Below are 24,062 nucleotides of genomic sequence, written 5' to 3' on the forward strand. Positions count from 1 at the left end.
ATCACCTCCATGCCCATGTCTTCAAATATCGCTGGGACACACATGAGCCACAAAATCACATCTCAGCCCAGACCTCTCTCCTGAGCTTCTATCTCACACACTGGCCACCCACTTGCCAGCTCCTCTGACAGGACTCAACCCATCTCAAACCTCAGCACATCCAAACCATACTCACCATCTTCCCTCACAGACTGAGTCCATGGTCCCTGGCTCAGTGAATGGCATCACCATCCATCCAGCTGATACTCGCCAGAAACCTAGGAATCAAGCCTGACATCTCCCTCTCCCTCATCTCAGACCCAGCTCATCACCAAGTCTACTGCCTGTGTCCACTTCTCTCCACCTCTACCACACCACCCGAGTTTAGGCCAGTTACCCTTTTCTGGATAATTCTAACAGCCACCTATGTGGTCTTCCAACATAGACTTTAGCCTTGTACCAATCCATTCATTCTCTAGGTTGAGGTCAGGATAATCTTTTCAAAACAGAAATCTGATCACCATCCTCTCAACCATACAAAACCTTCAATGGTTTTGGAAAGTCAGGATAAAGACCAGACTCATTAACACACCTTACACAAGGCTCTGCATGTCTGGCATAACTCCCTCATCCTCTGGGACCCAGCCAGACAGGCCTTTTCTTCCTTAAATCCACCATATCCCTTCCTGTCTCAGGGCCTTTGTACCTGCTGTTCTCTTTCTTCTTGGCCTTGTTAATGCCTCTTTGCTCAGGCTGAGCTGACTCATCGCTTCCTCAGGGAAGACTTCTTTCCCCTTATAAGCTCTCATAGCATCGTAACCCTGTGTTGGTATCTCTGCATCACTTCACCATCTCCTCTGTTAGACTGGTAGCCCTGGGAAGGCAGCGACTGCTTCTATGATTGCGCTGGCACAAAGGAAACCTTCAAAACTGCTTGTCAAATGGTGGACTAAATGGACATAGGATTCCTTGGTTTTTAATTAAATTGAATTATAGTTACTAACCAACTTCTCAGAATAATCTCAGATACTACTAGTTTGTCGGCTAACTGCCACAAACATAACAAAACCCTTGCTTTTCATACACTCAGAGTTTTCCTGGCCGCAGAATGAGATTCTTCCATTTCATTTTGTTGCAACAGAGACAGCTATGATTTCTTTGTTTTTAAAATATAAAATTCAGTATTATTTTATTATTGGTTTGTGACTTCTCTTTCTGTTTTTTTTTAACATCTTTATTGGAGTATAATTGCTTTACAATGGTGTGTTAGTTTCTGCTTTATAACAAAGTGAATCGGCTATACATATACACATATCCCCATATCTCCTCCCTCTTGCGTCATCTCCCTCTCACCCTCCCTATCCCACCCCTCTAGGTGGACGCAAAGCACGGAGCTGATCTCCCTGTGCTATGCAGCTGCTTCCCACTAGCTATCTATTTTACATTTGGTAGTGTATATATGTCCATGCCACTCTCTCACTTCGTCCCAGCTTACCCTTCCCGCTCTCCATGTCCTCAAGTCCATTCTCTACGTCTGTGTCTTTATTCCTGTCCTGCCCCTAAGTTTTTCAGAACCATTTTTTTTTAAGATTCCATATATATGTGTCAGCATACAGTATTTGTTTTTCCCTTTCTGACTTACTTCACTCTGTATGACAGTCTCTAGGTCCATCCACCTCACTACAAATAACTCAATTTCGTTTCTTTTTATGGCTGAGTAATATTCCATTGTATATATGTGCCACATCTTCTTTATCCATTCATCTGTCGATGGACACTTAGGTTGCTTCCATGTCCTGGCTATTGTAAATAGAGCTTCAATGAACATTTTGGTACATGACTTTCTGAATTATGGTTTTCTCAGGGTATATGCCCAGTTCACTGGCTGATCTTCAGAGCAAATCGAGAGGCTGGAGTTCACCCCAGAAAATCAGGAGACTGACACGCTCATTGCTCTCTTCCCTAGGGAACACACCACGGATTCTCCCACGCACCCAGGGAAGAGGCCACATGGAATCAGAGGCCAAAGGACAGAGGCGCAGACAGTTCAGACACCGTGAGCCATCATAGCATGATAAATCCACAAGTCTCTCCTCTGGGGAGAGGTAAAGCAGGCTTGTTAAACCCCTCCGTGTTGTCCAGTGTAATTGAATTTCATAACCAAACAGATAGCACGTCATACCTTCACTAAATTTAAGATGATGATGGGGGAGCCAAACCTCTGAAGCATCTGGTCAAAGTGAAGGGCAGCCACATGGGCAAATGGATCTGCCTGATCCACTGGGGGGACAAAAAAAATGAGTAAGTACCAGAATGAAAACTGTAAAGAAAGAATAAAAGAAGTACAGTGTTTTGTTTTGCATTATAATGTTTAAAGAAATGCAATTCAACTAATCTTCTGGTAGTTTCATGTCTCAAATTCCTCTTGAGCTTATCAATCATTCTTCATGTATTTACTGAATTTGAATGATTCTTACATTTCTGAATATAAATAATTACATTTATATTTTATAATATAAATAATTTACTAGTGGCCAAAATTAAAAATACATATATAAAAGGTATTGCATAAAAATATTAGTAGTCCTTCTTCTAAATGATCTACTTTTCAGTACTAAAACTTCATTAAAACCCAAGCATTTATGAGATTTCTGTGACAGCAGTTCACTATCCCTAAATGTGGGTAAAGAAGAGTTACTATTAAAAAAGACTGTTCTACGCACATGTAATAGGTGGCTTAGGCATCATAGTTGAAATGTCCTGAGACCAGTATAAGGGAACTGATCCTCTAACTTGCACATAAGAAGAATAACTTCCTGCAGTAAAAGACATGACAGAAGCATCGCAGAGTATTTGTTCAGTTTCCACTTCATTTGCAACATCACCCTGGAAAGAAAGGTGCATTTAAAAATATTTTATATCCTTAGAGTTTTTTAATGGAAAAAATTTCAAGTACACAATGAAAATATAATTCCTAGTCTTAAAATGTTTTAAAAGAGGTAAATGTTAATCAACATTCATGTGCATATTAAAAAAAGGAAAATCATTAAAATGCAATAAAGGAAGCAATTAAAAATAGCAGAGACTAGACAAAGGAAAAATCAAATTAAATAGCTAATAATACAAGTAATAGATAGAGAACAGCTTGAGTGATATAAATGGCAGAGAAGGAGAACAAAAAAAAACAATCACATGAAATTATCCAGGAGGTTAGGAAGACCAGTGAAATATAAAAATTCAATTCTGAAGACTAAGGAGGAATAAAAGGACAAAAGAAAGAGTGAGATTCAAATAAAAGATTCCTGACGGAGAGAAAAAAAAAAATCGTGAGATAGCTTTACCTATAAAAGTATATGATGATATGACAAAGAATAATTTTAGAGGCATTAATAATGTACCTGTTTAATTACCCTTGAAATATTCAAAAGTAAATAATAGAGTTGCAAAATTCTGCTTTTTTCTTAAAGCACCAGTTATAACTATGTTCATTGTTGATATAATTTTAAGAACAAATGTTGCTATTTTAAGGCAGGATCAAAACCTAACGTCTTGCTCCATCTGTCTACTCAATCACACATCTGCCTAAGACTCAAGTTGTCTATTGCAAAGAGAGATGGAACACTCAAAGGACATTACATGACTGAAGGCAGGACAGATGAATTTGTTGTTATTTTCTAGGGGTGAGTAGAGAAGGAGTCTGTCTTGAGCCAAACTAAAGCAGAGGGGAGGGGGTAAAGGGTTTCCCATGCCTTGCTCTACTCAGTCTTCTTGTCAAGGATGCATTTCCAATGAGTGCTCCCCTCCATTTATTCCTTGGGTGGAGGTGCTTTGCTATTTTAGTCTCTCCACTAAATATGTACTACATTTTTTCATATATTACAGAAATGACTCATCCTCCAAAACATTAGACATTTCATAACTTCCTAAGGTATTGCATAACTCTAAGATAGTTAATTTTTCAGAATATCTGTACATTAGTCATATTTCTCACAAGTTTCCGATACTCTAGAGAATTCATTATTCTCTTGATAATGTCCCAAACTAAGAAATTCCACTTTCTAAAATTCCACTTTGCTTCATCTGTCAGCAAAGCTAATGTAAAAAGTTAAATTGCCAGCAGTGTTGTTGTTTTCCCGTCTTACCTCACAGTTTGCACCTCTCTTGAGAAAACGGGTCCCAGCAAACTTACTGGATCTTCTAGCTATTAAAGTGACATACACAGGTCGTCCATAGATCAACAGCTCTTGGAAATCAAGTTAAAGCTATTTAGCACTCATGACTGTCACACCAAACCAAGAGAATCATTATACCCAATATACTTTGTCCAGTAGGTTAAAGAACACCAAAAAGCTCCACCCAAGAATGGAACAACATTGGGTCTAACTGTTCTTCCCAATTATGTAGGTATTAAGGCAAAAACGAACCTCACTAAGGAGTGGTTTCCATGAACTTCAGAGGAAATGGTAACCAGATGTAGGGTTATCGGCCAAGGGAAGACCTGTGGTCCCTCCTTATAGCCAAGTAAGGATGTAAACAGGTACAACTAATCCTTCCTTAGTCTTCAGAGACCATATACCTGTCAAAGTGAGCATATGTCACTTAACAGGGTGTTTAAATTATGAAGCAATAGATAACTCTGAGGGAATGGAGTTAGTATAATACAGTGAGAGCACCCAAATTTGTCACCTAACTGCAAAACTGAACACTGGGAACTGTTTAATCAAAATAAAGTTTATTAATTATGTCACCTTATTTAACTTTCTGAGCCTCCATTTCATCTTCTGTAAAATGGTATAAGTACTAAAAAAAGTAACCAATTTTATTAGGTGGTTGGGAAGACTAGGTTAGGTAATGTGTGTAATGGTTACTACTGCCTGGCCTATAGCAAACGTTCAGTAAATAGCAATGACCTTTATCATCATATAGACTTCCAGAATTCATTAAATGCTTGATAACTGGGAGACTGGAGTCAACATTTCAACTAACGAGCTTTAAAATTATAATCTATGGTGCTATTCACTACTTTAAAAAAAACCATTTATTGTACTTAATATATGCCAGGCCCTGAGTTAGCTCTTGAGAAATACAAAACAGTTTAGAATTACCTTTTAGAAACTGTCTTTAGAAACTGTAGCACATTCTTTTCAGTGTCCTTGGTGGTGAAAACTGTGTGCTTTTACAGGTTGATTTTACTTTTGGAAACAGAAAGAGTAATTCAGAGCCAAATCTCATTATTCAGTGAATGATCAAGCAGATAATACCACTCACTGGTTGAAAATGATTATAAAGTAATGAGCCATTTCAAGTGTAGCACACAAATCTCACTCATCTTCATTCCAAAAGTCCTCTGTGTCTTCATCTAGCCTCTCCTTGCCCTCATTTGCCACAAAGAAGGCAGTACAGGTCCTCTTCAAGGCTAATCTATCCAGCTCTACCCCCTGACTCCACTCCTCCCAAAAGTTCTGATGCAAGAAAGCATAATATTGGTTCATCACATTCACCCACTTAATGGTCTCAAAACAACCACTCCTTTAAAGTTTTCACTCTAGGTTTTTAAAAAACCTAGAACACAAGGAAGAATGTCAACTAGAAAGCAGGCTAGGTGCACAAATGCCCTACCTGATCTCAAAAGGGGACAGGAAAAACCTAAACACCACTTCTAGAAAGAAGACACTGCCTTCCTAAACCTCATAACATAATAGCACATTCTTGAGAGGTTTCAACATAGCAAAATTAAAGGACAAAAGGTATTTATAAAATTGAACTCATCAGCTTAACCCAAGGCTCAACCTACGTCTATTTAATCTATTACATCCTAATCCAGACCTTCATTACATTATGCCTGAACCACTGCAATCTTTTCCTAACAAGTGTCCCTTGTTCTAGTCTCATTTTACTTAATCCACCTTGAAAATAGCTATCCACTCAAGCTTCCTAAGTACTAACTTGTATGTTACCCTCTTGAAAAAAAACTTTCAAAAGCTCTAGCACCAAACCCAAAGTCCTTGGTCCAACCACCAAAGCAATCTGGTGACTGGCAGTCTGACTCGCCCTAAATGATCTCCTTCCCACTACACTGTACCTCCCAGGGGTTTTATCGATATATACAAACCACAAGTACACTCCCATGAACTTTTCCATCTCAACATTCATGTGCTTCCCCAATCCACAATCTCATTGCCAAGGCCTGCCTTTTGACTGAGGCCAGGCCAAGTTCAACTTTTCCTGTGGGCCTGCCCCATCCTCCCCACCTGTCAGGGATTCTGCTCCTTCTCTCCGGTAAGAATGATACTTACTACCTGTATCACTTCCTGTGCACATAGCGTTTTCTTCCTTGTTATTTCGCCGTATACATAGTAGATCTGCATTCCTGTTTGTATTTCAACTACGTGGAATGCATAGGTAATTATAATCTATCTGTTGGATGCATAGATAATTGTAATCTTATAATTCATACATAGCTTTCTACAAATTGGTACAGCATAAGTTTAATATGTATCTTAATTTTTTTAAAAAAGGATACTTGACTGCCCACAGAACCCATGAATAATATACAGCAGCCAGTCACGATGGACAGTATTTTTAATTATATCCAGAAGTTCGCCGTTCCACACGTACTTCATATAAGGCTCACCACAGATCCCAAATACACCTGAAAAATAAGAGTTGGTATCAGAAAGATAAGGAAATTGGTTGACATTCGTTTTTAAGTTCTTAAACTTTTGTTTTTAATTTCAAAATGCCTGATTAATATCATTGCTGTTTTCAGTAGATGTAACTCATCTCGTTGGCCAGAACACTGTGCTGATTCTGTACAAAGTTAAAGAAAACACACATTTTCTGATTTGTGAGTTTTTAACCTAAGAGAGAAGAAAACAGCTGGGAAATTAAGGAGACGTGTACAAACACATGAATAAGGCCGAGAGACAGCAAGGACAGCAGCTGGGAGCATGGCTCTGGTGTCAGAGTGCCTGGGTCCAAATCCGAGCTCTGCCTCATCAGCAGGGTGACAGGTGTGACCAAGAGGGGTACTTACTCCCAGTGCTCCTGTTTCCTCATTTGTGCCTGTATCATGGGATTGTTATAAAGATGAGATAAGTTGATAATGCACATAAAGTGCTCAGAACAAGGCTGGTGCCTTACTGATACTTCCATAAGTGGTAGTTGTTATTATATCAAGCTTTTTCTATACAACAAAACTAATTTCATCAAGCATTTCAGGATATCCAAATAAATTAAACATCAATGAGTTTTACAAAACTTATATAAAGTACAAAATAAGAAACAAGTATATTTAAAAGATAATGGCTTAAAAGATCGTTAACAGTTCTGGATAGAGGCAGTCAATACTCTTTTTCTTCTCAAAACATGTATGTTAAGAGTGTTTATACACTATGACAAACACTTTGGTTTTATTCATAAAAACTAAGCCTTCTCTACCCCTTCAATGACATTACACTGAGCATGAATAATGGATTGGAGTCCTGTCTTTGTCACTTACCAGCTCTGTGACCTTTGGCAAGTTACTTAACATCTCAGAACCTCAATTTTCTAAACTGTGAAATGATGGCACTACTCAACGCAGGGATATTATTCAGATTTAAAAAAATAATATATGCAAAGTGACTAACATGCTGCCTGACACATTAGAGATTTTTTAAAAATGTATTATTTTCCTTTTCTACCTACCCCGATACCTATTACCCTCACCCTCTCTTTCCTATCAGTTTCCCCCTGTGTAGTAGGAGAATAATGCATCCCTCCCCTACAAAAAAGATGTCTATGTCCTAATCACCGGAACCTGTGACTATGTTATGTTACAATGGCAAGAAGGAATTAAAGTTGCAGATAGAATTAAGGTTGCTAATCAGATGACCTTAAGATGGGGAGACTATTCTGGATTGTCCAAGTGGGCCCAATGTAATCACAGGTCATTATAAGTGAAAGGGGGAAACAGGAGTGTGAGTGTCAGAGTGATGTAATGTGGGAAAATCCTCGGCCAGCCATTGCTGGCTTTGAAGATGAAAAGGGCAAGAAAATGGATTTTTCCCTAGGGTCTCAAGAAAGGAACGCAGCCTTGCCGACACTCTAACTTTAGTCCACTGAGACCTCTTTTGGACTTCTGACTTCCATAAGATAATAAATTTGTATAGTTTTAAGTCACTGAGTTTGTGGTAATTTCTTATAGCAGCTATAAAAACCTAATACACAGTTATTCATATCTATCAGGTAGAACTGATTGACAGATAGTAAAAAATTAAGTAGCTTTCAGAGGCTTAATTCAGATCCCAGAACAGATATTCAAATTCAGATGTGAGATGAGACACAGTGCAAATTTAGTAATACTTTTAGCTTTTCTATTACAAAGTATGATATTTAGAAGAAATGATGTGACAAATATTCAGGCACACATTATTTTACCCTCCACCTGTCTCTAGTGTCACAGGTTACAATCCAGATATCTGAACCATGGCAAATTTACATGATCTAGATGTTTTGGAGTAGGGAGGGTGCACTGGGTTTGGCCTTAGCTCAAGAGATATTCAATCTAATAAACTAACAAAAGTCAAGGCAATAACAGAGATGGCATTCAGTCTAAGTAACAGTCTAAGTCTCCTTAGAGTGGACCAGAACCTTTGGCAAAATGCTAACAGAGTACAGCCTCTTCCTGTGTGTCCTGTAAGGACAAACCTTCTGGAATTTACATTCTACCTCTGCACTCACATCTCCATCACTATATAGAAGTAGCACTGAGGAAGGCACCCAAAGACACTACTGACTTTTTATGTTTCCATAGTAAGCCCAATTCAGCTAAACTGTCTTAAGTTTGAAGCAATTCCTTCACAACATTAACTCTAGCAATGTCTCTGGCTTTAGATTTCTAGACCAACCCCCAAATCTAGGGATAAAGGTACCAATTCTATTCTGTGACTGGTTAGTCCCAGATCTCCAGGGTCACCCTAGACTAGTCACACACAGGTCCTGCAGTAATCCCACAATGGTCCTGACAGAAGCAGGGCTTGTGAGGGACCAGAGAGGCAAGTTGAGACCAATCAAAGTCAGAACAGCCTCTGACATACTGCAATGGTTCCTCTAGACATTGGCCTTGTGATCTTAATCTCTAGGCCTCAGTTTCCTACTTAGCCTTCATTTCTTTCAAAGTAGCATTATACCTACTGAGCAGAGTTTTTATGAGGATTAGAGACATATAAATGTCTAGGATGCAATAGGCAAGCCATGGTAACTGTTTTCTAAAACTCAATCCATACACAATTGGTCTCTATGAAGAAAAATAAGGTGGTGGTGTGTATTCTCCAATATTTAAAAAGAAAATTCTCCATTCAAAGACTAAACTGAATGTATTCCATAAAAGGTGCATGAAATTTAGCTAGAAAACATCAGTATACAATTTTCTGGCTTGCCCACAAATGAAATTCATTTGGTGATGCATGATCTCTATAAAAATGAATTGGTCAAGTTCATATACCTGAAACAACCTGATGTAAGGACAAAGAGCAAAGAGGAAAGGAGAAATATGAGGGAAATGTGAGTGAATTTAATGAGATGCCGTTTCACAGATGCCACATTAACATATATTGGATGTGCTGAAAACCACCTACCGCTTCCACCCTGTGTAATTAATCCTTCATCTTCAAAGATGTCGAAACTCTCCTGGCGAGTCTGGGTCGTTTCTGACTTTAACATCTCCAGGGGCATTCGCAAGACAGTGAGATTATATTGAAGTGAGTGGGACAAATCATAGCTGTAACTGAGAAAAGAACTGAAACTTAATAAGAATTAGAAAAGTAAAACATGTTTCATAGTCTTGGCTCCCAGAAGGAATTAAAACCTATGAACTAAATTACTTAGCACCTGTTAGTTTCCTTGGAAGCAATGCTGTACAAATAAGCACATTAAAACACAGTAAACCATGAATACAATTGGAAATTTAAAAATCACTGCATGACAGGCATTTGCATAACTAGAAATATACAATACAATGTGAGTAACCTACATTGATTTGCAATGTGCATTTTTTGCTTCACACTGAAATTAATCTAACTTCAGGGCCTTGTGCAAAGGGGTCACACTCTCATATATATCTGAATGGAGTATTAAAAATGTTACAATATCCACTGCAACAGTGCATGGTCTGTACTCTAGTTTACCTATGAATGAAAAGAATTCTATTAATTATTACTGGTGGTACCATAACTGACTTAGTAATAAAACAAGAATAAGCAAATAACATAAGCCATCACAGTAAAATATATTTGAAAAGCATAATAGTTATCCAAAAAATTGTATAACAGTCTGTGCAAACAAAATTTGCACAAAATTAACAATTTTTATAAGTATCTCTAGCTATATATTTTTAGCACAGAATTTCAGACAGTATCTAGAATTGTTTATATTTATACAAATTTGAAAGTATTTTAGTCATATTTTAAGATGGTTACAATTTTGTCTGGAGACTCACACACATTATTTTAATTATTTCTTTAATGTATTAACTATAAAATTTATTGATTTACTATTTATTTGTTTGAAATTGATTTATTTCATCTGTGAAATTAAATTTTACCACATTTGCTTGATAGAGCCATTAGTTTTACTGGCATCTAATCTCACAGGGATAAAATCTGTATTAAGAAGTTGGTTCTTCAATCGCATTTACAAGAGCATAAAAAATACTTAGGAATAAATTTAACGAAGGAGGTAAAAGATCTGTACACTAAAAATTATAAGACATGGATGAAAAAAATAAGACACAAATAAATGGAAAGATATCCAGTGTTCATGGAACAGAAGAATTAATATTGTTTCAATGTCCATACTACCCAAAGCCATCTATAGATTCAATACAATCCCTATCAAAATTCCAATGACATTTTCCACAGGAATAGAAAAAAACAATTCTAAAATTTGTATGGAACCACAAAAGACTCCTAATAGCCAAAGCAATCTTAAGAAAGAAGGACGAAGCTGGAGGCATCAAACTTCCTGATTTCAAACCTTATTGCCAAGCTATAGCATTCAAAACCGTGTGTTACTGACACAGAAAAGACACCTAGACCAATGGAATAGAATTGAGAGCCCAGAAATAAACCCACTCCTATATAGTCAACTAATATTTGACAAAGGAGCCAAAAAGACTAATGGAGAAACGATAGTCTCTTCAATAAATGGTGCTGGGAAAACTGGACAACCACCTGCAGAAGAATGAAATTGGACCCCTGTATTACACCACTCAAAAAAAATTAACTCAAAATGGATTAAAGCCTTAAATTTAAGACCCAAAACTATAAAACTATTACAAGAAAACATAGGAGAAAATTTCCTTGACACTGTTCTTGACAAAGATGTTTTTTGGATATGACACCAAAAGAGCAAGCAACAAAAGCAAAAATAAACAAACTAAAAAGCTTCTGCACAGAGAAAGAGAGTCAGCAAAATAAAAAGGTAACTTATGGAAGAAAATATTTGCAAACCATCTAACTATTAAGGGGTTAATAGCCAAAATACATAAGGAACTCATACAACTCAACAGCAAACATACAAATAATCCAATTTTAAAATGGGCAAAAGACTTGAATAGACATTTTTCCAAAGAAGACATACAAATGGCCAAAAAGTACATGAAAAGTTGCTCAACATCACAGTAGAGAAATGCAAATCAAAACTGCAATGAGATATTACCTCATACCTATTAGAATGGCTCTTATAAAACAAACAAAGAAACAGTAAGGGTTGGCAAGGATGTAGAGAAAAGAGAACCTTTTGCACTAATGGTGGGAAGGTAAATTGGTGCAGCCACTATGGAAAACAGAATGGAGGTTCCTCAAAAAATTAAAAATAGGGCTTCCCTGGTGGCTCAGTGGTTGGGAATCCGCCTGACACTGCCGGGGACACGGGTTCAAGCCCTGGTCCAGGAAGATCCCATATGCCGCGGAGCAACTAAGCCCGTGCGCCACAACTACTGAGCCTGCGCTCTAGAGCCCATGAGCCACAACTACTGAGCCCACGTGCCAAAACTACTGAAGCCCACGCGCCACAACTACTGAAGCCCACGCGCCTAGAGCCCGTGCTCTGTAACAAGAGAAGCCACTGCAATGAGAAGCCCGCGCACCACAATGAAGAGTAGCCCCCACTCGCTGCAACCAGAGAAAAGGCCACGCACAGCAACGAAGACCCAACGCAGCCAAAAACAATAAATAAATAAAAGTAAATAAATAAATTTAAAAAAAATTAAATATAGAACTACCATATGATCCAGCAATCCCATTTCTGGGTACATATCCAAAGGAAATGAGATCACTATCTCAAAGAGATAGCTGCTCCCCCACGCCCACTGCAGAATTAATGACAACAGCCAAGACATGGAAACAACCTGAGTCCATTAACAGATGAATGGATAAAGAAAATGTGGCATATATAAATAATGGGGTATCATTTGGCCATAAAAAAGGAAATCTTGCCTTTTGCAACAACACGGATGGACCTGGAGGGCATTATGCTAAGTGAAATAAGTTAGACAGACAAAGACAAAGACTATGTTATCACTTACGTGTGGAATCTTAAAAAGCTGAACTTATAGAAAGAGAGAGTAGAATAGTAGTTGCCAGTGGCAGGAGGAGGAATGGAGAAATGTTGGTCAAAGGGTACAAACTCTTAGCCATAAGATAAATAAGATCTGGGTATCTAATGTACGGAGCATGGTAACTATAATTAACAATACTGAATTATATACTGAAATTTGTTAAGGGAGTAAATCTTAAATGTTATCACTACACACACACACACACACACACACACACAATCACAATTGTGTGATGGGATGAAGGTGTTAACTAACCTTATTGTGGTAATCATTTTGCAATATATACATGTATCTATACATGTATCAATCATCACATTGTACAACTTAAACTTACATATGTCAATAATATCTCAATAAAGCTGGGGGGTGGAGAGAAGCTGGGCTTTCACTTTTAACAATCAATTCTTCCTGCTTTATTCTAGCTGAATCATAACAATGCAGTATAACCTTTTCAGAAGTCTTTAACCTCATATTTTTACTTATGGAATGACTTGTTCAGAACTCAGTATGGGGATGCAGACGAAGTTGAAAACTGTGAAGCAGGAGAAGACCATTTCTCCATTTCAGTACCACTGAGCTTCAGTAATAACTCACAGAGACTATAAACATAATTAAGCAATAAAGGCTGAAAAGCAAATGATGGAAACAAATACAACAGAAATATACTTTCAATAAACATTGGTGGAAGCAAAAATTATTTCTTTAGGAGCCCTTCACTATACTATTGCTAAATTAATTAACTGTCTTCGGTTTCACATCAATGAAGACATAATCCACTCTACACAGTAGACAAGTTTTTCTTTATTTCATAAAGAAATGGTTAACTATATTAACAGTTTAAAAATAAATTTAAAATAATGCAAAGTACCCCAAAAGTATGTAACACCAATAACTACAACACTCTGGGTCCTCTTCTAGTCCCATGACTCAAGTCCTTATTGCTATATGCTATTTTATGTTCTACTTTTTAGTTTGGACATTATAGCTGATAGACAGTTATTAGGCTACATGGAAAATTCTATTTACCTGGCCTACATATTGGTCTCATCATCAATGGTATAATATTTTATCATGATGCTCTGCTATAATTTGCTTGCTTATTTTTCAATTATCGATATTTGGGTTGTCCCTGTGTTGGTTGGTTTGTTTGTTTGGGCCATGATAAATAGAGAAGCTATTAATGTCTCTTTACAAATAAGGATTAATATTTTCTCTCCTGATATATTATCTTCAGCTATATTTTCACATATACTTAATGGTACGTTCCTCTCCAGGAAAGTTATTAATTTACAATGCCAATAGCGGTATGTTGGTATTTCAACAGTTCTTCCTATTTTGAATTTATTTTTACCTAATTTTGCTAGATTGTTAAATTGAAAACTGTGAAACTGTTACAACTCTGTATATAGATTGAATGCAGACTTCATTTTTGTAGTTCAAAACTAAAAAATAAGAATATTTCCTTAAAATCCTAATAAAGATGATTTTTATAGTGAGAATAATCACAATCTATCCTTTCAAAATTTCAAATATCAGATTTTTAAAAGGAGGAAATACTTGTATTTGTACTATTTTAGATGAAAAAATTTGGCTATTTTTAAAAAAAAGAATAACTGAAGTACTACTGTGTCCTCTGATTCTGTTTTTACCCTATGGAAAATTATATAAACATTTAAGAGACTGGTAAGAGCAAAATTCAGCTCAAACATACCTAAAGTAAAAATTGCTGGACAGGTCCACATTTTGAAATATTCGTAGATACCTAAAAAAAAAAATGATGACTATAGTTAACAACCTGATGACTATAGTTACCACTGCTATATGATATACATGAAAGTTAAGAGAGTAGATCCTGAGTCCTCATAACAAGGAAAGAAATTTTCTTCTTTTTTTTCTTTTTCTTTTTATTGTATCTGTGTGAGATGAAGATGCTAACTAAACCCACTGCAGTAATCATTTCACAATATATTATATCTAAGTCAAACCATTATGCTGAACACCTTAAACTAACACAGTGATGTATGTCAGTTTTATCTCAATAAAACTGGGGAAAAAAATGACCAAAAAATCCCAAAGCATATTGCATTCACACAACACCATTATTTGTTCATAGCTTAACATACACATATATATATATACATTTATATTTGTAAATACACTCATTGAAACTGAGAAATTCAATCCATAACTGGAGAAGAGATTTCATCTGGAGCAATTTCTAAGTATCCTGATCATCACTTGAGACCCTTAACTTCAGTTTCACCATTTCCTCATCACTGATTATGCCAGAGAGGGAAAGTTATGCCCTTACATACATAGGGTGCTTAGACTTTGGGCAAGACAGAAGTAAATACTGTTCTTGTTTTCACAATATGCTTTGAGGTTGGAGAGAGTGGAGGAACAAAAACAAGCACAAATGTTTGTGGGTCACTGTAATTTTAAGTTGCAAAGTTTTTTTAACCTGAAAAAAAAAGTGCAGAATAAAATATCCATGGATCTACCACTCAGGATTAATAAATGTTAACACTTTTTCATATTCATTTCAACCTTTTAAAGACACTGATCACAAATGGGTATTGAATTTGTCAAATATATATATATGAAAAAAATATATATAAATATAAATACACACACACACACACACACACACATATTTTTTGGCCATGCCGTGCAGCTTGCAGGATCTTAGTTCCCCGACCAGGGATCGAACCTGTGCCCTTGGCAGTGAAAGCGCAGAGTCCTAACCACCAGACAGCCAGGGAATTCCCTCAAATATATTTTCTACATATATTAAGATAATCATAATTTTTCCCAACAATATTTTAACATGGTGAATTGCTTTAGCAAATTTTATAATGTTGATACAACCATACATTAGAGGGGCAACCTCTACTTATCATTTTGTATGAAATGTTTTACAGTACTTTATTTCCTAATATCATACCAAACATTTTTACTTAAATGCATTATTGGATTACATAGTTTTGTACGTATGGTAAAAGTTTACCTATCCAGTAATAGTATAAGTCTACCTATAACAAGCTATTAATATAATTGTATCTTATTCTGGATTATTCCATTTACTATACAATATTAATCACAAGATAAGTTCACTCTTTAAGGATAGTCATATCACTATATAGAAAAACATAATTTGTTTTACTATTCTCAGCTAAAGAATCGTAAAGATGAGGCTTATAAATAATATAAACCTCTTCAATTTTTCCCCATCCCTTGGATTTATATGCACTGGCCTGATTCACTTTTTCAAATTAATTTATTTTTTATTGAAGTATTGTTGATTTACAATGTTTCAAGTGTACAGCAAAGTGATTCAGTTATATATATATACACACACATATATGTATACATATACTCTTTCAGATTCTTTTCCATTATAGGTTACAAGATATTGAATATAGTTCCCTGTGCTATACAGTAGGTCCTTGCTTTTTATCTATTTTATATATAGTAGTGTGTATCTGTTAATCCCAAATTCCTAATTTATCGCCCCCCCTTCCCCTCTGGTAACCATAAATTTGTTTCTTATGTCTGTGAGTCTATTTCTGTCTTGTAAATAAGTTCATTTGTATCATTTTTTTAGATTCCTCTCTGATTCACTTTTATTCAACATACTATGCCTGCCTGTAAGCTACAAGAGACAATTTTTTTCAGTTAGTATAAGACAAAAGTCCACTCCATCCGGTAAACTCTACTTACCCTTGTGTAAACAAATTATTTTTTAACTACTCCACTTCCAAATACCAAAGACAATGTCACAAAGGTCCAGAAAACCACTATCTAAGAGGGTCTTAAACAAGAGAGCCACACCACCTTTCAATTCTGGTTCATGTATCTAGAACAACACTATGAAAGTATTAAGTGTAATTAAAATCTAAACTGTTACCTTCCCTAAAAACTTATAAGCATGCCTAACTTTGTTCCATTTTAACCTTTATAATATTAAAATAAACCAATTCTAGTCTTTTCTCTATCAATTTATTAATTTATTAATAGCCTTTCCCCACATGCCCAAGGTTCCAGTAATTTCCCCCCAAAACTTTTTAAAGGTTTCAAATCCATAGAAAAATTGGGGGAAAAAATAGTGTAATAAACAGCAGTATATCCTTCACCTGAATTCACTCTTGAATATTTCTCGTTATACATTTATACACACATACATTCTCTCTCTTTAAATACACATGTACATTTTATTTTTCTAAACCATTTACAGTAAGTAGCAGACATGATGAAACCTCAGTACTAAATATTTTATTATATATCTATTATGAACAAGGACAATCTCCTGAGTAACCACAATATCATTATACACCCAAAATTTAATACTGATCCAATATCCCCTAGTATATAGTCCATATACAAACCGTTCCAGTAGAGTCCTTTATAGCTGTGTGTGCGTGTGCGCGCGCACGTGTACATGAGCATGCATGCACGTGTTTTAATCCAGGATCTAACAGAAATTCAAGTGTTGCACTTTGTTATGTCTATTCTAAACTCTAGAACAACTCTCTGGCTCTTCCTGTGTTGCATGACATTGACATTTTTGAAGGGTCCAGGCCAGTGTCTTATAGAAAGCCCCACAACATGAATTTATCTGATTATTTCCTCATGCTTAGATTCAAGTTAAATATTTTTAGTAAGAAAACTACACAGGTAGTGGGTGTCCTTCCCATTGCTTCACGTTAAGAGGCAAATAATGTCAGTTTTGTCTCATTATTGGTGATGCTAAGTTTGATCATTTGGTAAGTATGTTTGTCATTTTTTTCTCTTTGTAAATAATAAAGATAGTTATGGAGTATGGTATGTTGAGACTGAGCGAATATCTGTTCCTCAATAATAACCTCTCACCTAATGGTTTTAGGAGCCATTGTTGATTCTTGCCCAAATCAATTGTTTTAATGGAGGGTTTTTAATAGCCCTTGAACAAAAGCTGTAGCATTCTGAGCCAGTATTTTACATTTTAACATAACATTTATAATCTTTTGACTATATTTTATTTTCTAATTGGTCTACCAGGTAAAAACATAGCAGTTACCACCAGTACATACCTAGCTTCATCAGGATGAGTAATCCGTACAGAATCATTGGGTATATAGATCATATTTGTATCTTCAATCTTATATATTGCATGACCTCCAATATCTGCCATCTTCCTCCTTTTGGTTATTAACACAATATAATAGCCTTCTAAAAACCTGACAAAACCTACACAACAAAAAAAGAAAGATAAATACATTTCCTAAACTTAGTAATGCTTTTAGATACATGTTTAAAAGGCAAAAGACTTTTGACACATTTCCTACTTTATTATTTCTATGATTTACAGCCATACAAATTTTCGGTTGTCTTAGAATTATTCTCTAGAAATATTTATCTCACTTAAAAATATTGCTCTAAATAACCTGATTAAAGAAAGACCACATGTATTAATGTTCAGTAGCACTAAGTTCTCAGCAACATACTAGTTACCACACAGTCTTGGTTAAAAATGTTCTGGCTCCCAGAACTTTTGTTTTGGGAGTTAAAACTAATTCTCTTGTTGGTTGGGGGGAGAGGGAGGGGAACACTTCTGAACCGGTTACGTGAGGAGCTCAGCAGAGCCTCTGCCCAGGGAAACAACCACAACTGGTAAAAATTATCAAAACAAAACAAAACATTGAAAGTTTCTGGAAATTCTCCTAATGGCATACAGCAAATGGAGAAACATTTATTCAAGAAAATCTACTAGATCTTGGAAAGAACAGCAAGTCTGTGACATACGAACCATAATTTGTTTCCCTTCTACACCCTTCTCCCAATTCAGTGGGACAGAATATCTACTCGCGGCAGGTGTCGCCAAAAAAGACAGTACCCCTTCCTCCCTCCCCAGCTCTCAGTCTAGAGCCTTGGTTTCTGCTCGGGAGGTGCAGGCCACCAGCATTTCCCATTCCTTCCAGCTCTGTGCTGCAGACGCTCTATTCAAGGCAAGCACATCTGAAATTGGGGGCTCCTTTCTTCTACCCAGTCCTACTTGTAGAGTGGAGGCTTTACCCCAGCACAAATACTGGATCCCATCACCCCCACTCACTGACAGGGTGAGTCGGATACGGTCACTTACAGCTGACTGCCCATCAGAAACAGTAGAGGCCAGAAGGCTGCGGGATAACATATTCAAAGCACTGAAAGAAAAACTCAACCAAGGATCTTACATATAGTGTAACTATTTTTCAAAACTAACTTTCTTATGTGCATGTGTGGGTGTACTCACTCGCTCTCTCTTTCTCTCTCTCTCTCTGAGTGTTACACTCTGTAAAGCCTGAGCTAGGATCTTGGTGCTATAAATGGTTGCTCTAGAATTGGCAAATACCCACTGTCTGTGTCTTGTTATTCTTAACTGACAAAAAAGAAAATTAGTAATTGAACATATTAACATAAATGAGCCAAAATATATAAAAGACATCTCAGGGATTTTATGAACCTGGCTACTTCTATTAAAACCATGAAAAATACTTATATTTGAGAGATCCACAAAGCACATTTTTTTAAAATGTTCGTTTATGCTCCTCCCCACCTCCCCTTGGAGACTAGCTAAAAATTCCCTGACTAAAGCTAAAGGATTTAAGATAGGAGAAAAAGCTAATGTCAATCTCATTAAAAGCAAGTTAGGAAGCAGTTATCCTTTTAGAAGGCTAAAACCTACAAAATTAAGGGTCTTGGGAGCAGCATAAAAACACCCAAAAAAGAGAATCTAATTGGCTTTAAGTAATAAATATTCCCAAGATGAATGAGTTTCCCCTTTGTTCTTGCTATATATTTATTTTTTATAGAAAAAAAACCTCTCTATAATAATTTCTCCCAATCTGCATTCCAACTGAATTTTAATTTTATGTTTTCAGCTCTATTTATTTCATCCTACATGTCCCTTCATAATTTTGATAAAGTAAATACACTGCACAAAAGAATATTTTCTACCAGAATAAAATGCTTTCAGCATATTATGAGATTATTTTCTTTTTCCTTTTTACTACCAGTTGGAAACGTCACTCCTTTTTAAAAGGTTCCTATCAAATATAACCAACAATTAAGAGGCTTTAGCTTGGCATAGACCTCTGTCAAGAGTCAGCCTATTCATCGTTTTAACATACTGAAAACCAGAACAAGCTTTTTCATCTTCATTCTACGTACTTCTGATCCCAGACCAATTTCCCTGAGTATTTCCCAGATGCCTAGATGACATTCATCATGCAAAAGTGATTTCTCTCTCTCTCCGAGTAGAGAAGGCTGTGTCATTTGAGTTGGACACCAAGCAAAGTAAATAAAAAAGGACAGTGTGAGAGGATGGAGTGGTGTGGAGTTCTGGTGGCTGGAGAGGACCCACAAGCCCACCAACAGGGAAGAGGGCAGTATCCTGCTGGGAGGTCACCGTGTCAGCTAGTCACTATCTTAAAAGCCTTCAGGGAGAACAGCACTCTGGCAGAGAAGTATCAAAAACCACAAGGGACCAAAGTGACTCTCTAACACCAAATCTACTGTTCCCTTACTAGTCTGAGGCTCACACTTTATTGTTGTTTTCCCTATATCTTGGATCTGCAATCTATTTCTAAGGGTGTTGCTTTAAAGAACAACTGAGTCCATCACTTAGTCTGCTATAATGACACACTGTACTAGCAGCTTACAAGAGTATCTTCTGACAGGTGACACAGGCAGAAAAGGACATATATCAAAAGGGGCTGGATGGTCACAGAGCTGAGAGTAGTAAGGACTACAGGCCACCAGCCACCGACTCCATCCGAGTGCCCCAGGACCAGATAAAACAACTTTGTGAGGGATGCTCATGATCCCATCCAGTGGTCTCCCAAGCCTCCTGCTGGCTGCCAAACAATGGAGTAGGTCAGAAATGGGCAAGGTAGCTACAGGACAGGATCAATCCATGTCTGGGGACCAGTGATGGTCCCTGAGCTTTCGGTACCAGCCCACGAAAAGACAAGTAAACAAATTGAAAGTAAGGGTTTAGAAACATCTGAGTTCATGATCAACGAACTTGCCTTGAACAGGCAAGACTAGTTTGGGTATTACTGAACTTATGTGATGAGTCACATGTGGCCCAAGCTGAAGACAAGCTATGCACAGTAGGATCCTGTGTTGGTCTGTGACACATTTCTGGAAAAAAATTGGTCCTTTACTACAGATAGTTGAGAAGCACTGCTCTAGATTCTTATAGATTGTGAATTAAATTAACCACGATAACAGTCCAAAACATCCCAGCCAAAGTACTATTCACAAATTAGGCATGCTGAAAAAGTTGAGAGAAAACATTTCAGTCACAGAAGACAACCATTCTAGTCCTTTCACACATGTATTATTTTGACAACCAGACTACACATTTTTCAAAGATAAGCATTTTGTGTTTTGCTATTTCAGTAGCCCTCATTATTTCTAAGGCAGTACTAGACAAATCATAGCCTTTTATTTACTCCCTATTTACTCTTAAAGATTCTAAGCTTTATTTACATGGTTGAACTAGAATACATAAAGTGCACTGCCCTGATGATAACAAATGCTTACTTAGTACATTACTGTGTCACTTTATTGGTAGGTTAGTCTTTTAGTTACTTCACCATCCAAGGACAGTCTCAAAGAGGTCTCAAATTGTGAGAGAAATTGCTATCACAATACCTGAGAATGCCACCTAAGAGAAACATGGAGACACCTTCAGCCCTTACCCAAAGTTTATTAACTAATACTTGTGTATAAAATGAGTATCTGGTTATAAACTTGGTTATCAATTGATTAAAATAAAGCTTTGGTTTTACAAGCTTAGTTATCAACAGATTTAAAATGAGGCAAGGAGGAATTGGGAGATTGGGATTGACATATGGACACTAATATGTATAAAATAGATAACTAATAAGAACCTGCTGTATAAAAATAAATAAAATAAAATTCAAAATAAAATAAAATAAAATAAAATGAGGCAAGGAATATTGCTAAAAGCAAATATGCCCAGAACAATGAAGAATGATGAAAGTACCATTACAAGAACACAGTACAGCATCTAGAGGCCACTTAGTGTAAAGGCAAACTGCCCAATACAACTCCAGAACATCCAAGGGCAGCTATTTTTAACATAGTTCAATAACTGATCTTCAATTCGTTATACTTAATCATCAAGGAAGGTTCAATTTTGAATAATTAACCCTGGCTAATGAGGCATTCAATATTACATACACTTCAGGAAATTTCCATTTTAAAAAGCTGTAATAAAGTATCAGCATTTAAAGGAATGAATTTAACCTATTAAGTAACTAATTAAGCCTACTGTATTTAAGACACATTTTACTTACAAGTTTTTTTTCTTTAACATATAAATAACACTTAAAGTGGAATTTAACACATATGGAATGTATGGAATTTAAACACATGAACTCACATGACATACACCGACATGCACACGCCCACAAACAGGTACCCATTAAACATGAAACCTCAAGGGATTTGTCAAGACTGAGCAGAATGTACAGAGAAGGGGCCAGTCCTATGGAGAAGAAACCAATCATGCCTACCACTCTCAACCTTCCTTGGCAACCACCTAAGGCACAAAATGCACCTAAATGGATTACACATGAAGGGCTATGAGAGCACACCGAGAAAAATGAACTTCAAATACAGTGGAATATGCATAATCAAAGTCTCAACAAATATAGGGTCACCAAATAGAAAGCACTAATCAGAAAATGAACATAAGAGAATATGAAACTATATAGCACAGTTCAGACCATATTAATTTTGTTAATATCTATAGATACCAATCACTCAGTCAATATTGCATACAGTCCAGTAGGTTTAAGAAGCAGAGAGATAATTTTGTAAGTGTTAAAAAAAAAAATAGACTCGAAATAAGACTCTGCCAACAGGGAAGCTGAGATACAACTGCCCTCTGCTTGGCTTCCAAGGTCCCAGTGACCTGGCCTCACCCAACTACTTGCCAGCATCCCAGGACCGATGGGCATCTTCATGCCCGCACCTCTGCTGTTGCCCCTACTGGAGCTCTCTCCTCCCTTGCCCACATCCATCCAAATCTTGCTTCTCCTCCAGGGTCCAGCCTATCTCATCTTCTTCAGGAAATCTTTCCTTGTCATGCCAGGTCCAAGAAGTCTACCTCTTATGTAATCTCCAATACCATTTACCTTTGACTACACAGCTGGGCTCTTAATTCCAATCCTGGAGTTGTTTTCACATGCACTGGGTTTTGTCCCCCATCCTAGTCCAATCATCTTAAGACTCCCCGGGACAAACCCATGGTAGAACAAAGACAGATTTACTGACCCACTAAGGACAACGCACCAGAAGAACTGTGGGGCATCTCACAAATGCCCCACAAGCCAGACCACAGACTCCTTAAAGGCCAAGGCCATTTCTATATTTGTTCATGAATAAATAAAGGCGTTATTATAGGATTTGGGGACACGATTAGGTAAAATTTAAACAAAGAGACTCAAACCAAAGCAAGACTGTATGTAAAGAGATAAACATCAAGTCTAGATTGTGAAGCAGACTCGTGGTCTCATTTCTTTGAAAGCAATAAAGTTAGCAGAGCTATAGACTGCTGTGTCCAGAAATCCCTTATCTGAAACTCTGCAGGAGTTGTCAATCGAGGCTGCTTCTCTGCATCAAAATGACTTAGCTCATCCAGGCAAGAGGGGCATGTTTTCTCTTACTGACACAATTTTAAAGAGCAAAGTTTCTGATAGTCTGTGATTTTAGAGAACAAAGTTTCTCAGTGAGTAAGAAAGCAGCTGTCATTCAGAGAAAGGGGTTATGACACTTTACACTGTAGCATGTCCTTGGGAGAAATTCCTCTTAACTTAAAAGCTGGTTTTACCTGTATCTGTTTTTCCAGCTGATGTTTACAATCCAATCCAATTTTTACTTTTTCATTCCTTGACAAGACAGACTCCTTAAAGGTCCAAACCATCGCTACATTTGTTCCTGTCCTACACGAAACTGAACACAGTCCTAAGCACATAGCAGATGCTATATAAAGGCTGTTTGATACTTGGCTGATAGATAATTCAGTTTTAAACAACCAAAGCCACAGAGGATGGGTCATATTTATAAACCTATATAAAGATAAGCCTTGCAAACTATCTTCAAGGAGTCTATGTAGGAAAAAAAAAAAAAAAGAGGTAGTAAGAGGGAGGCATGATTCTTACCTACAACACCAAAAGCTGAAACAGCTCGAAATAACCCGGATGATCCTTTCTGTCCCATCTTTGTCCTATTTCCTAGATCCAAGCGGCCAAGAAGTTCTCGCACTTCTTGCTGAGTATATACATGCTAGAAATAAGCAAATTTAATCTGTAAGGTTGTGCTCGCTTTTTAGGTTCATTATTTATTTACCCTTGAAAATAAGAAGTTGCCTACAGCTTTACATCATTAGCTATTTCAGAGAAGTATATATAATAGTGCAGGACTAAGCTAC

General features: G+C 36.8%; 1 protein-coding gene across 2 annotated transcripts in view; it reads right to left on the reverse strand.

The window, feature by feature from the left end:
• Positions 1-24,062, reverse strand: part of FIG4 (FIG4 phosphoinositide 5-phosphatase) — a 139,869-nt gene that overhangs the window by 76,494 nt on the left and 39,313 nt on the right. For both annotated transcript variants that reach the window (XM_061206765.1, XM_061206764.1), the window contains 8 exons: positions 23,794-23,917; positions 17,650-17,806; positions 14,292-14,342; positions 9,600-9,748; positions 6,503-6,631; positions 4,122-4,222; positions 2,703-2,865; positions 2,162-2,259 (listed from right to left, as the gene is read on the reverse strand). In XM_061206765.1, coding sequence (XP_061062748.1) covers positions 2,162-2,259; positions 2,703-2,865; positions 4,122-4,222; positions 6,503-6,631; positions 9,600-9,748; positions 14,292-14,342; positions 17,650-17,806; positions 23,794-23,917 — 972 coding nt within the window. The remainder of the gene's footprint in view (positions 1-2,161; positions 2,260-2,702; positions 2,866-4,121; positions 4,223-6,502; positions 6,632-9,599; positions 9,749-14,291; positions 14,343-17,649; positions 17,807-23,793; positions 23,918-24,062) is intronic.

The sequence above is a fragment of the Eubalaena glacialis genome, chromosome 12, assembly GCF_028564815.1.
Source record: "Eubalaena glacialis isolate mEubGla1 chromosome 12, mEubGla1.1.hap2.+ XY, whole genome shotgun sequence".
In the NCBI taxonomy this organism is placed as follows: Eukaryota; Metazoa; Chordata; class Mammalia; order Artiodactyla; family Balaenidae; genus Eubalaena; species Eubalaena glacialis.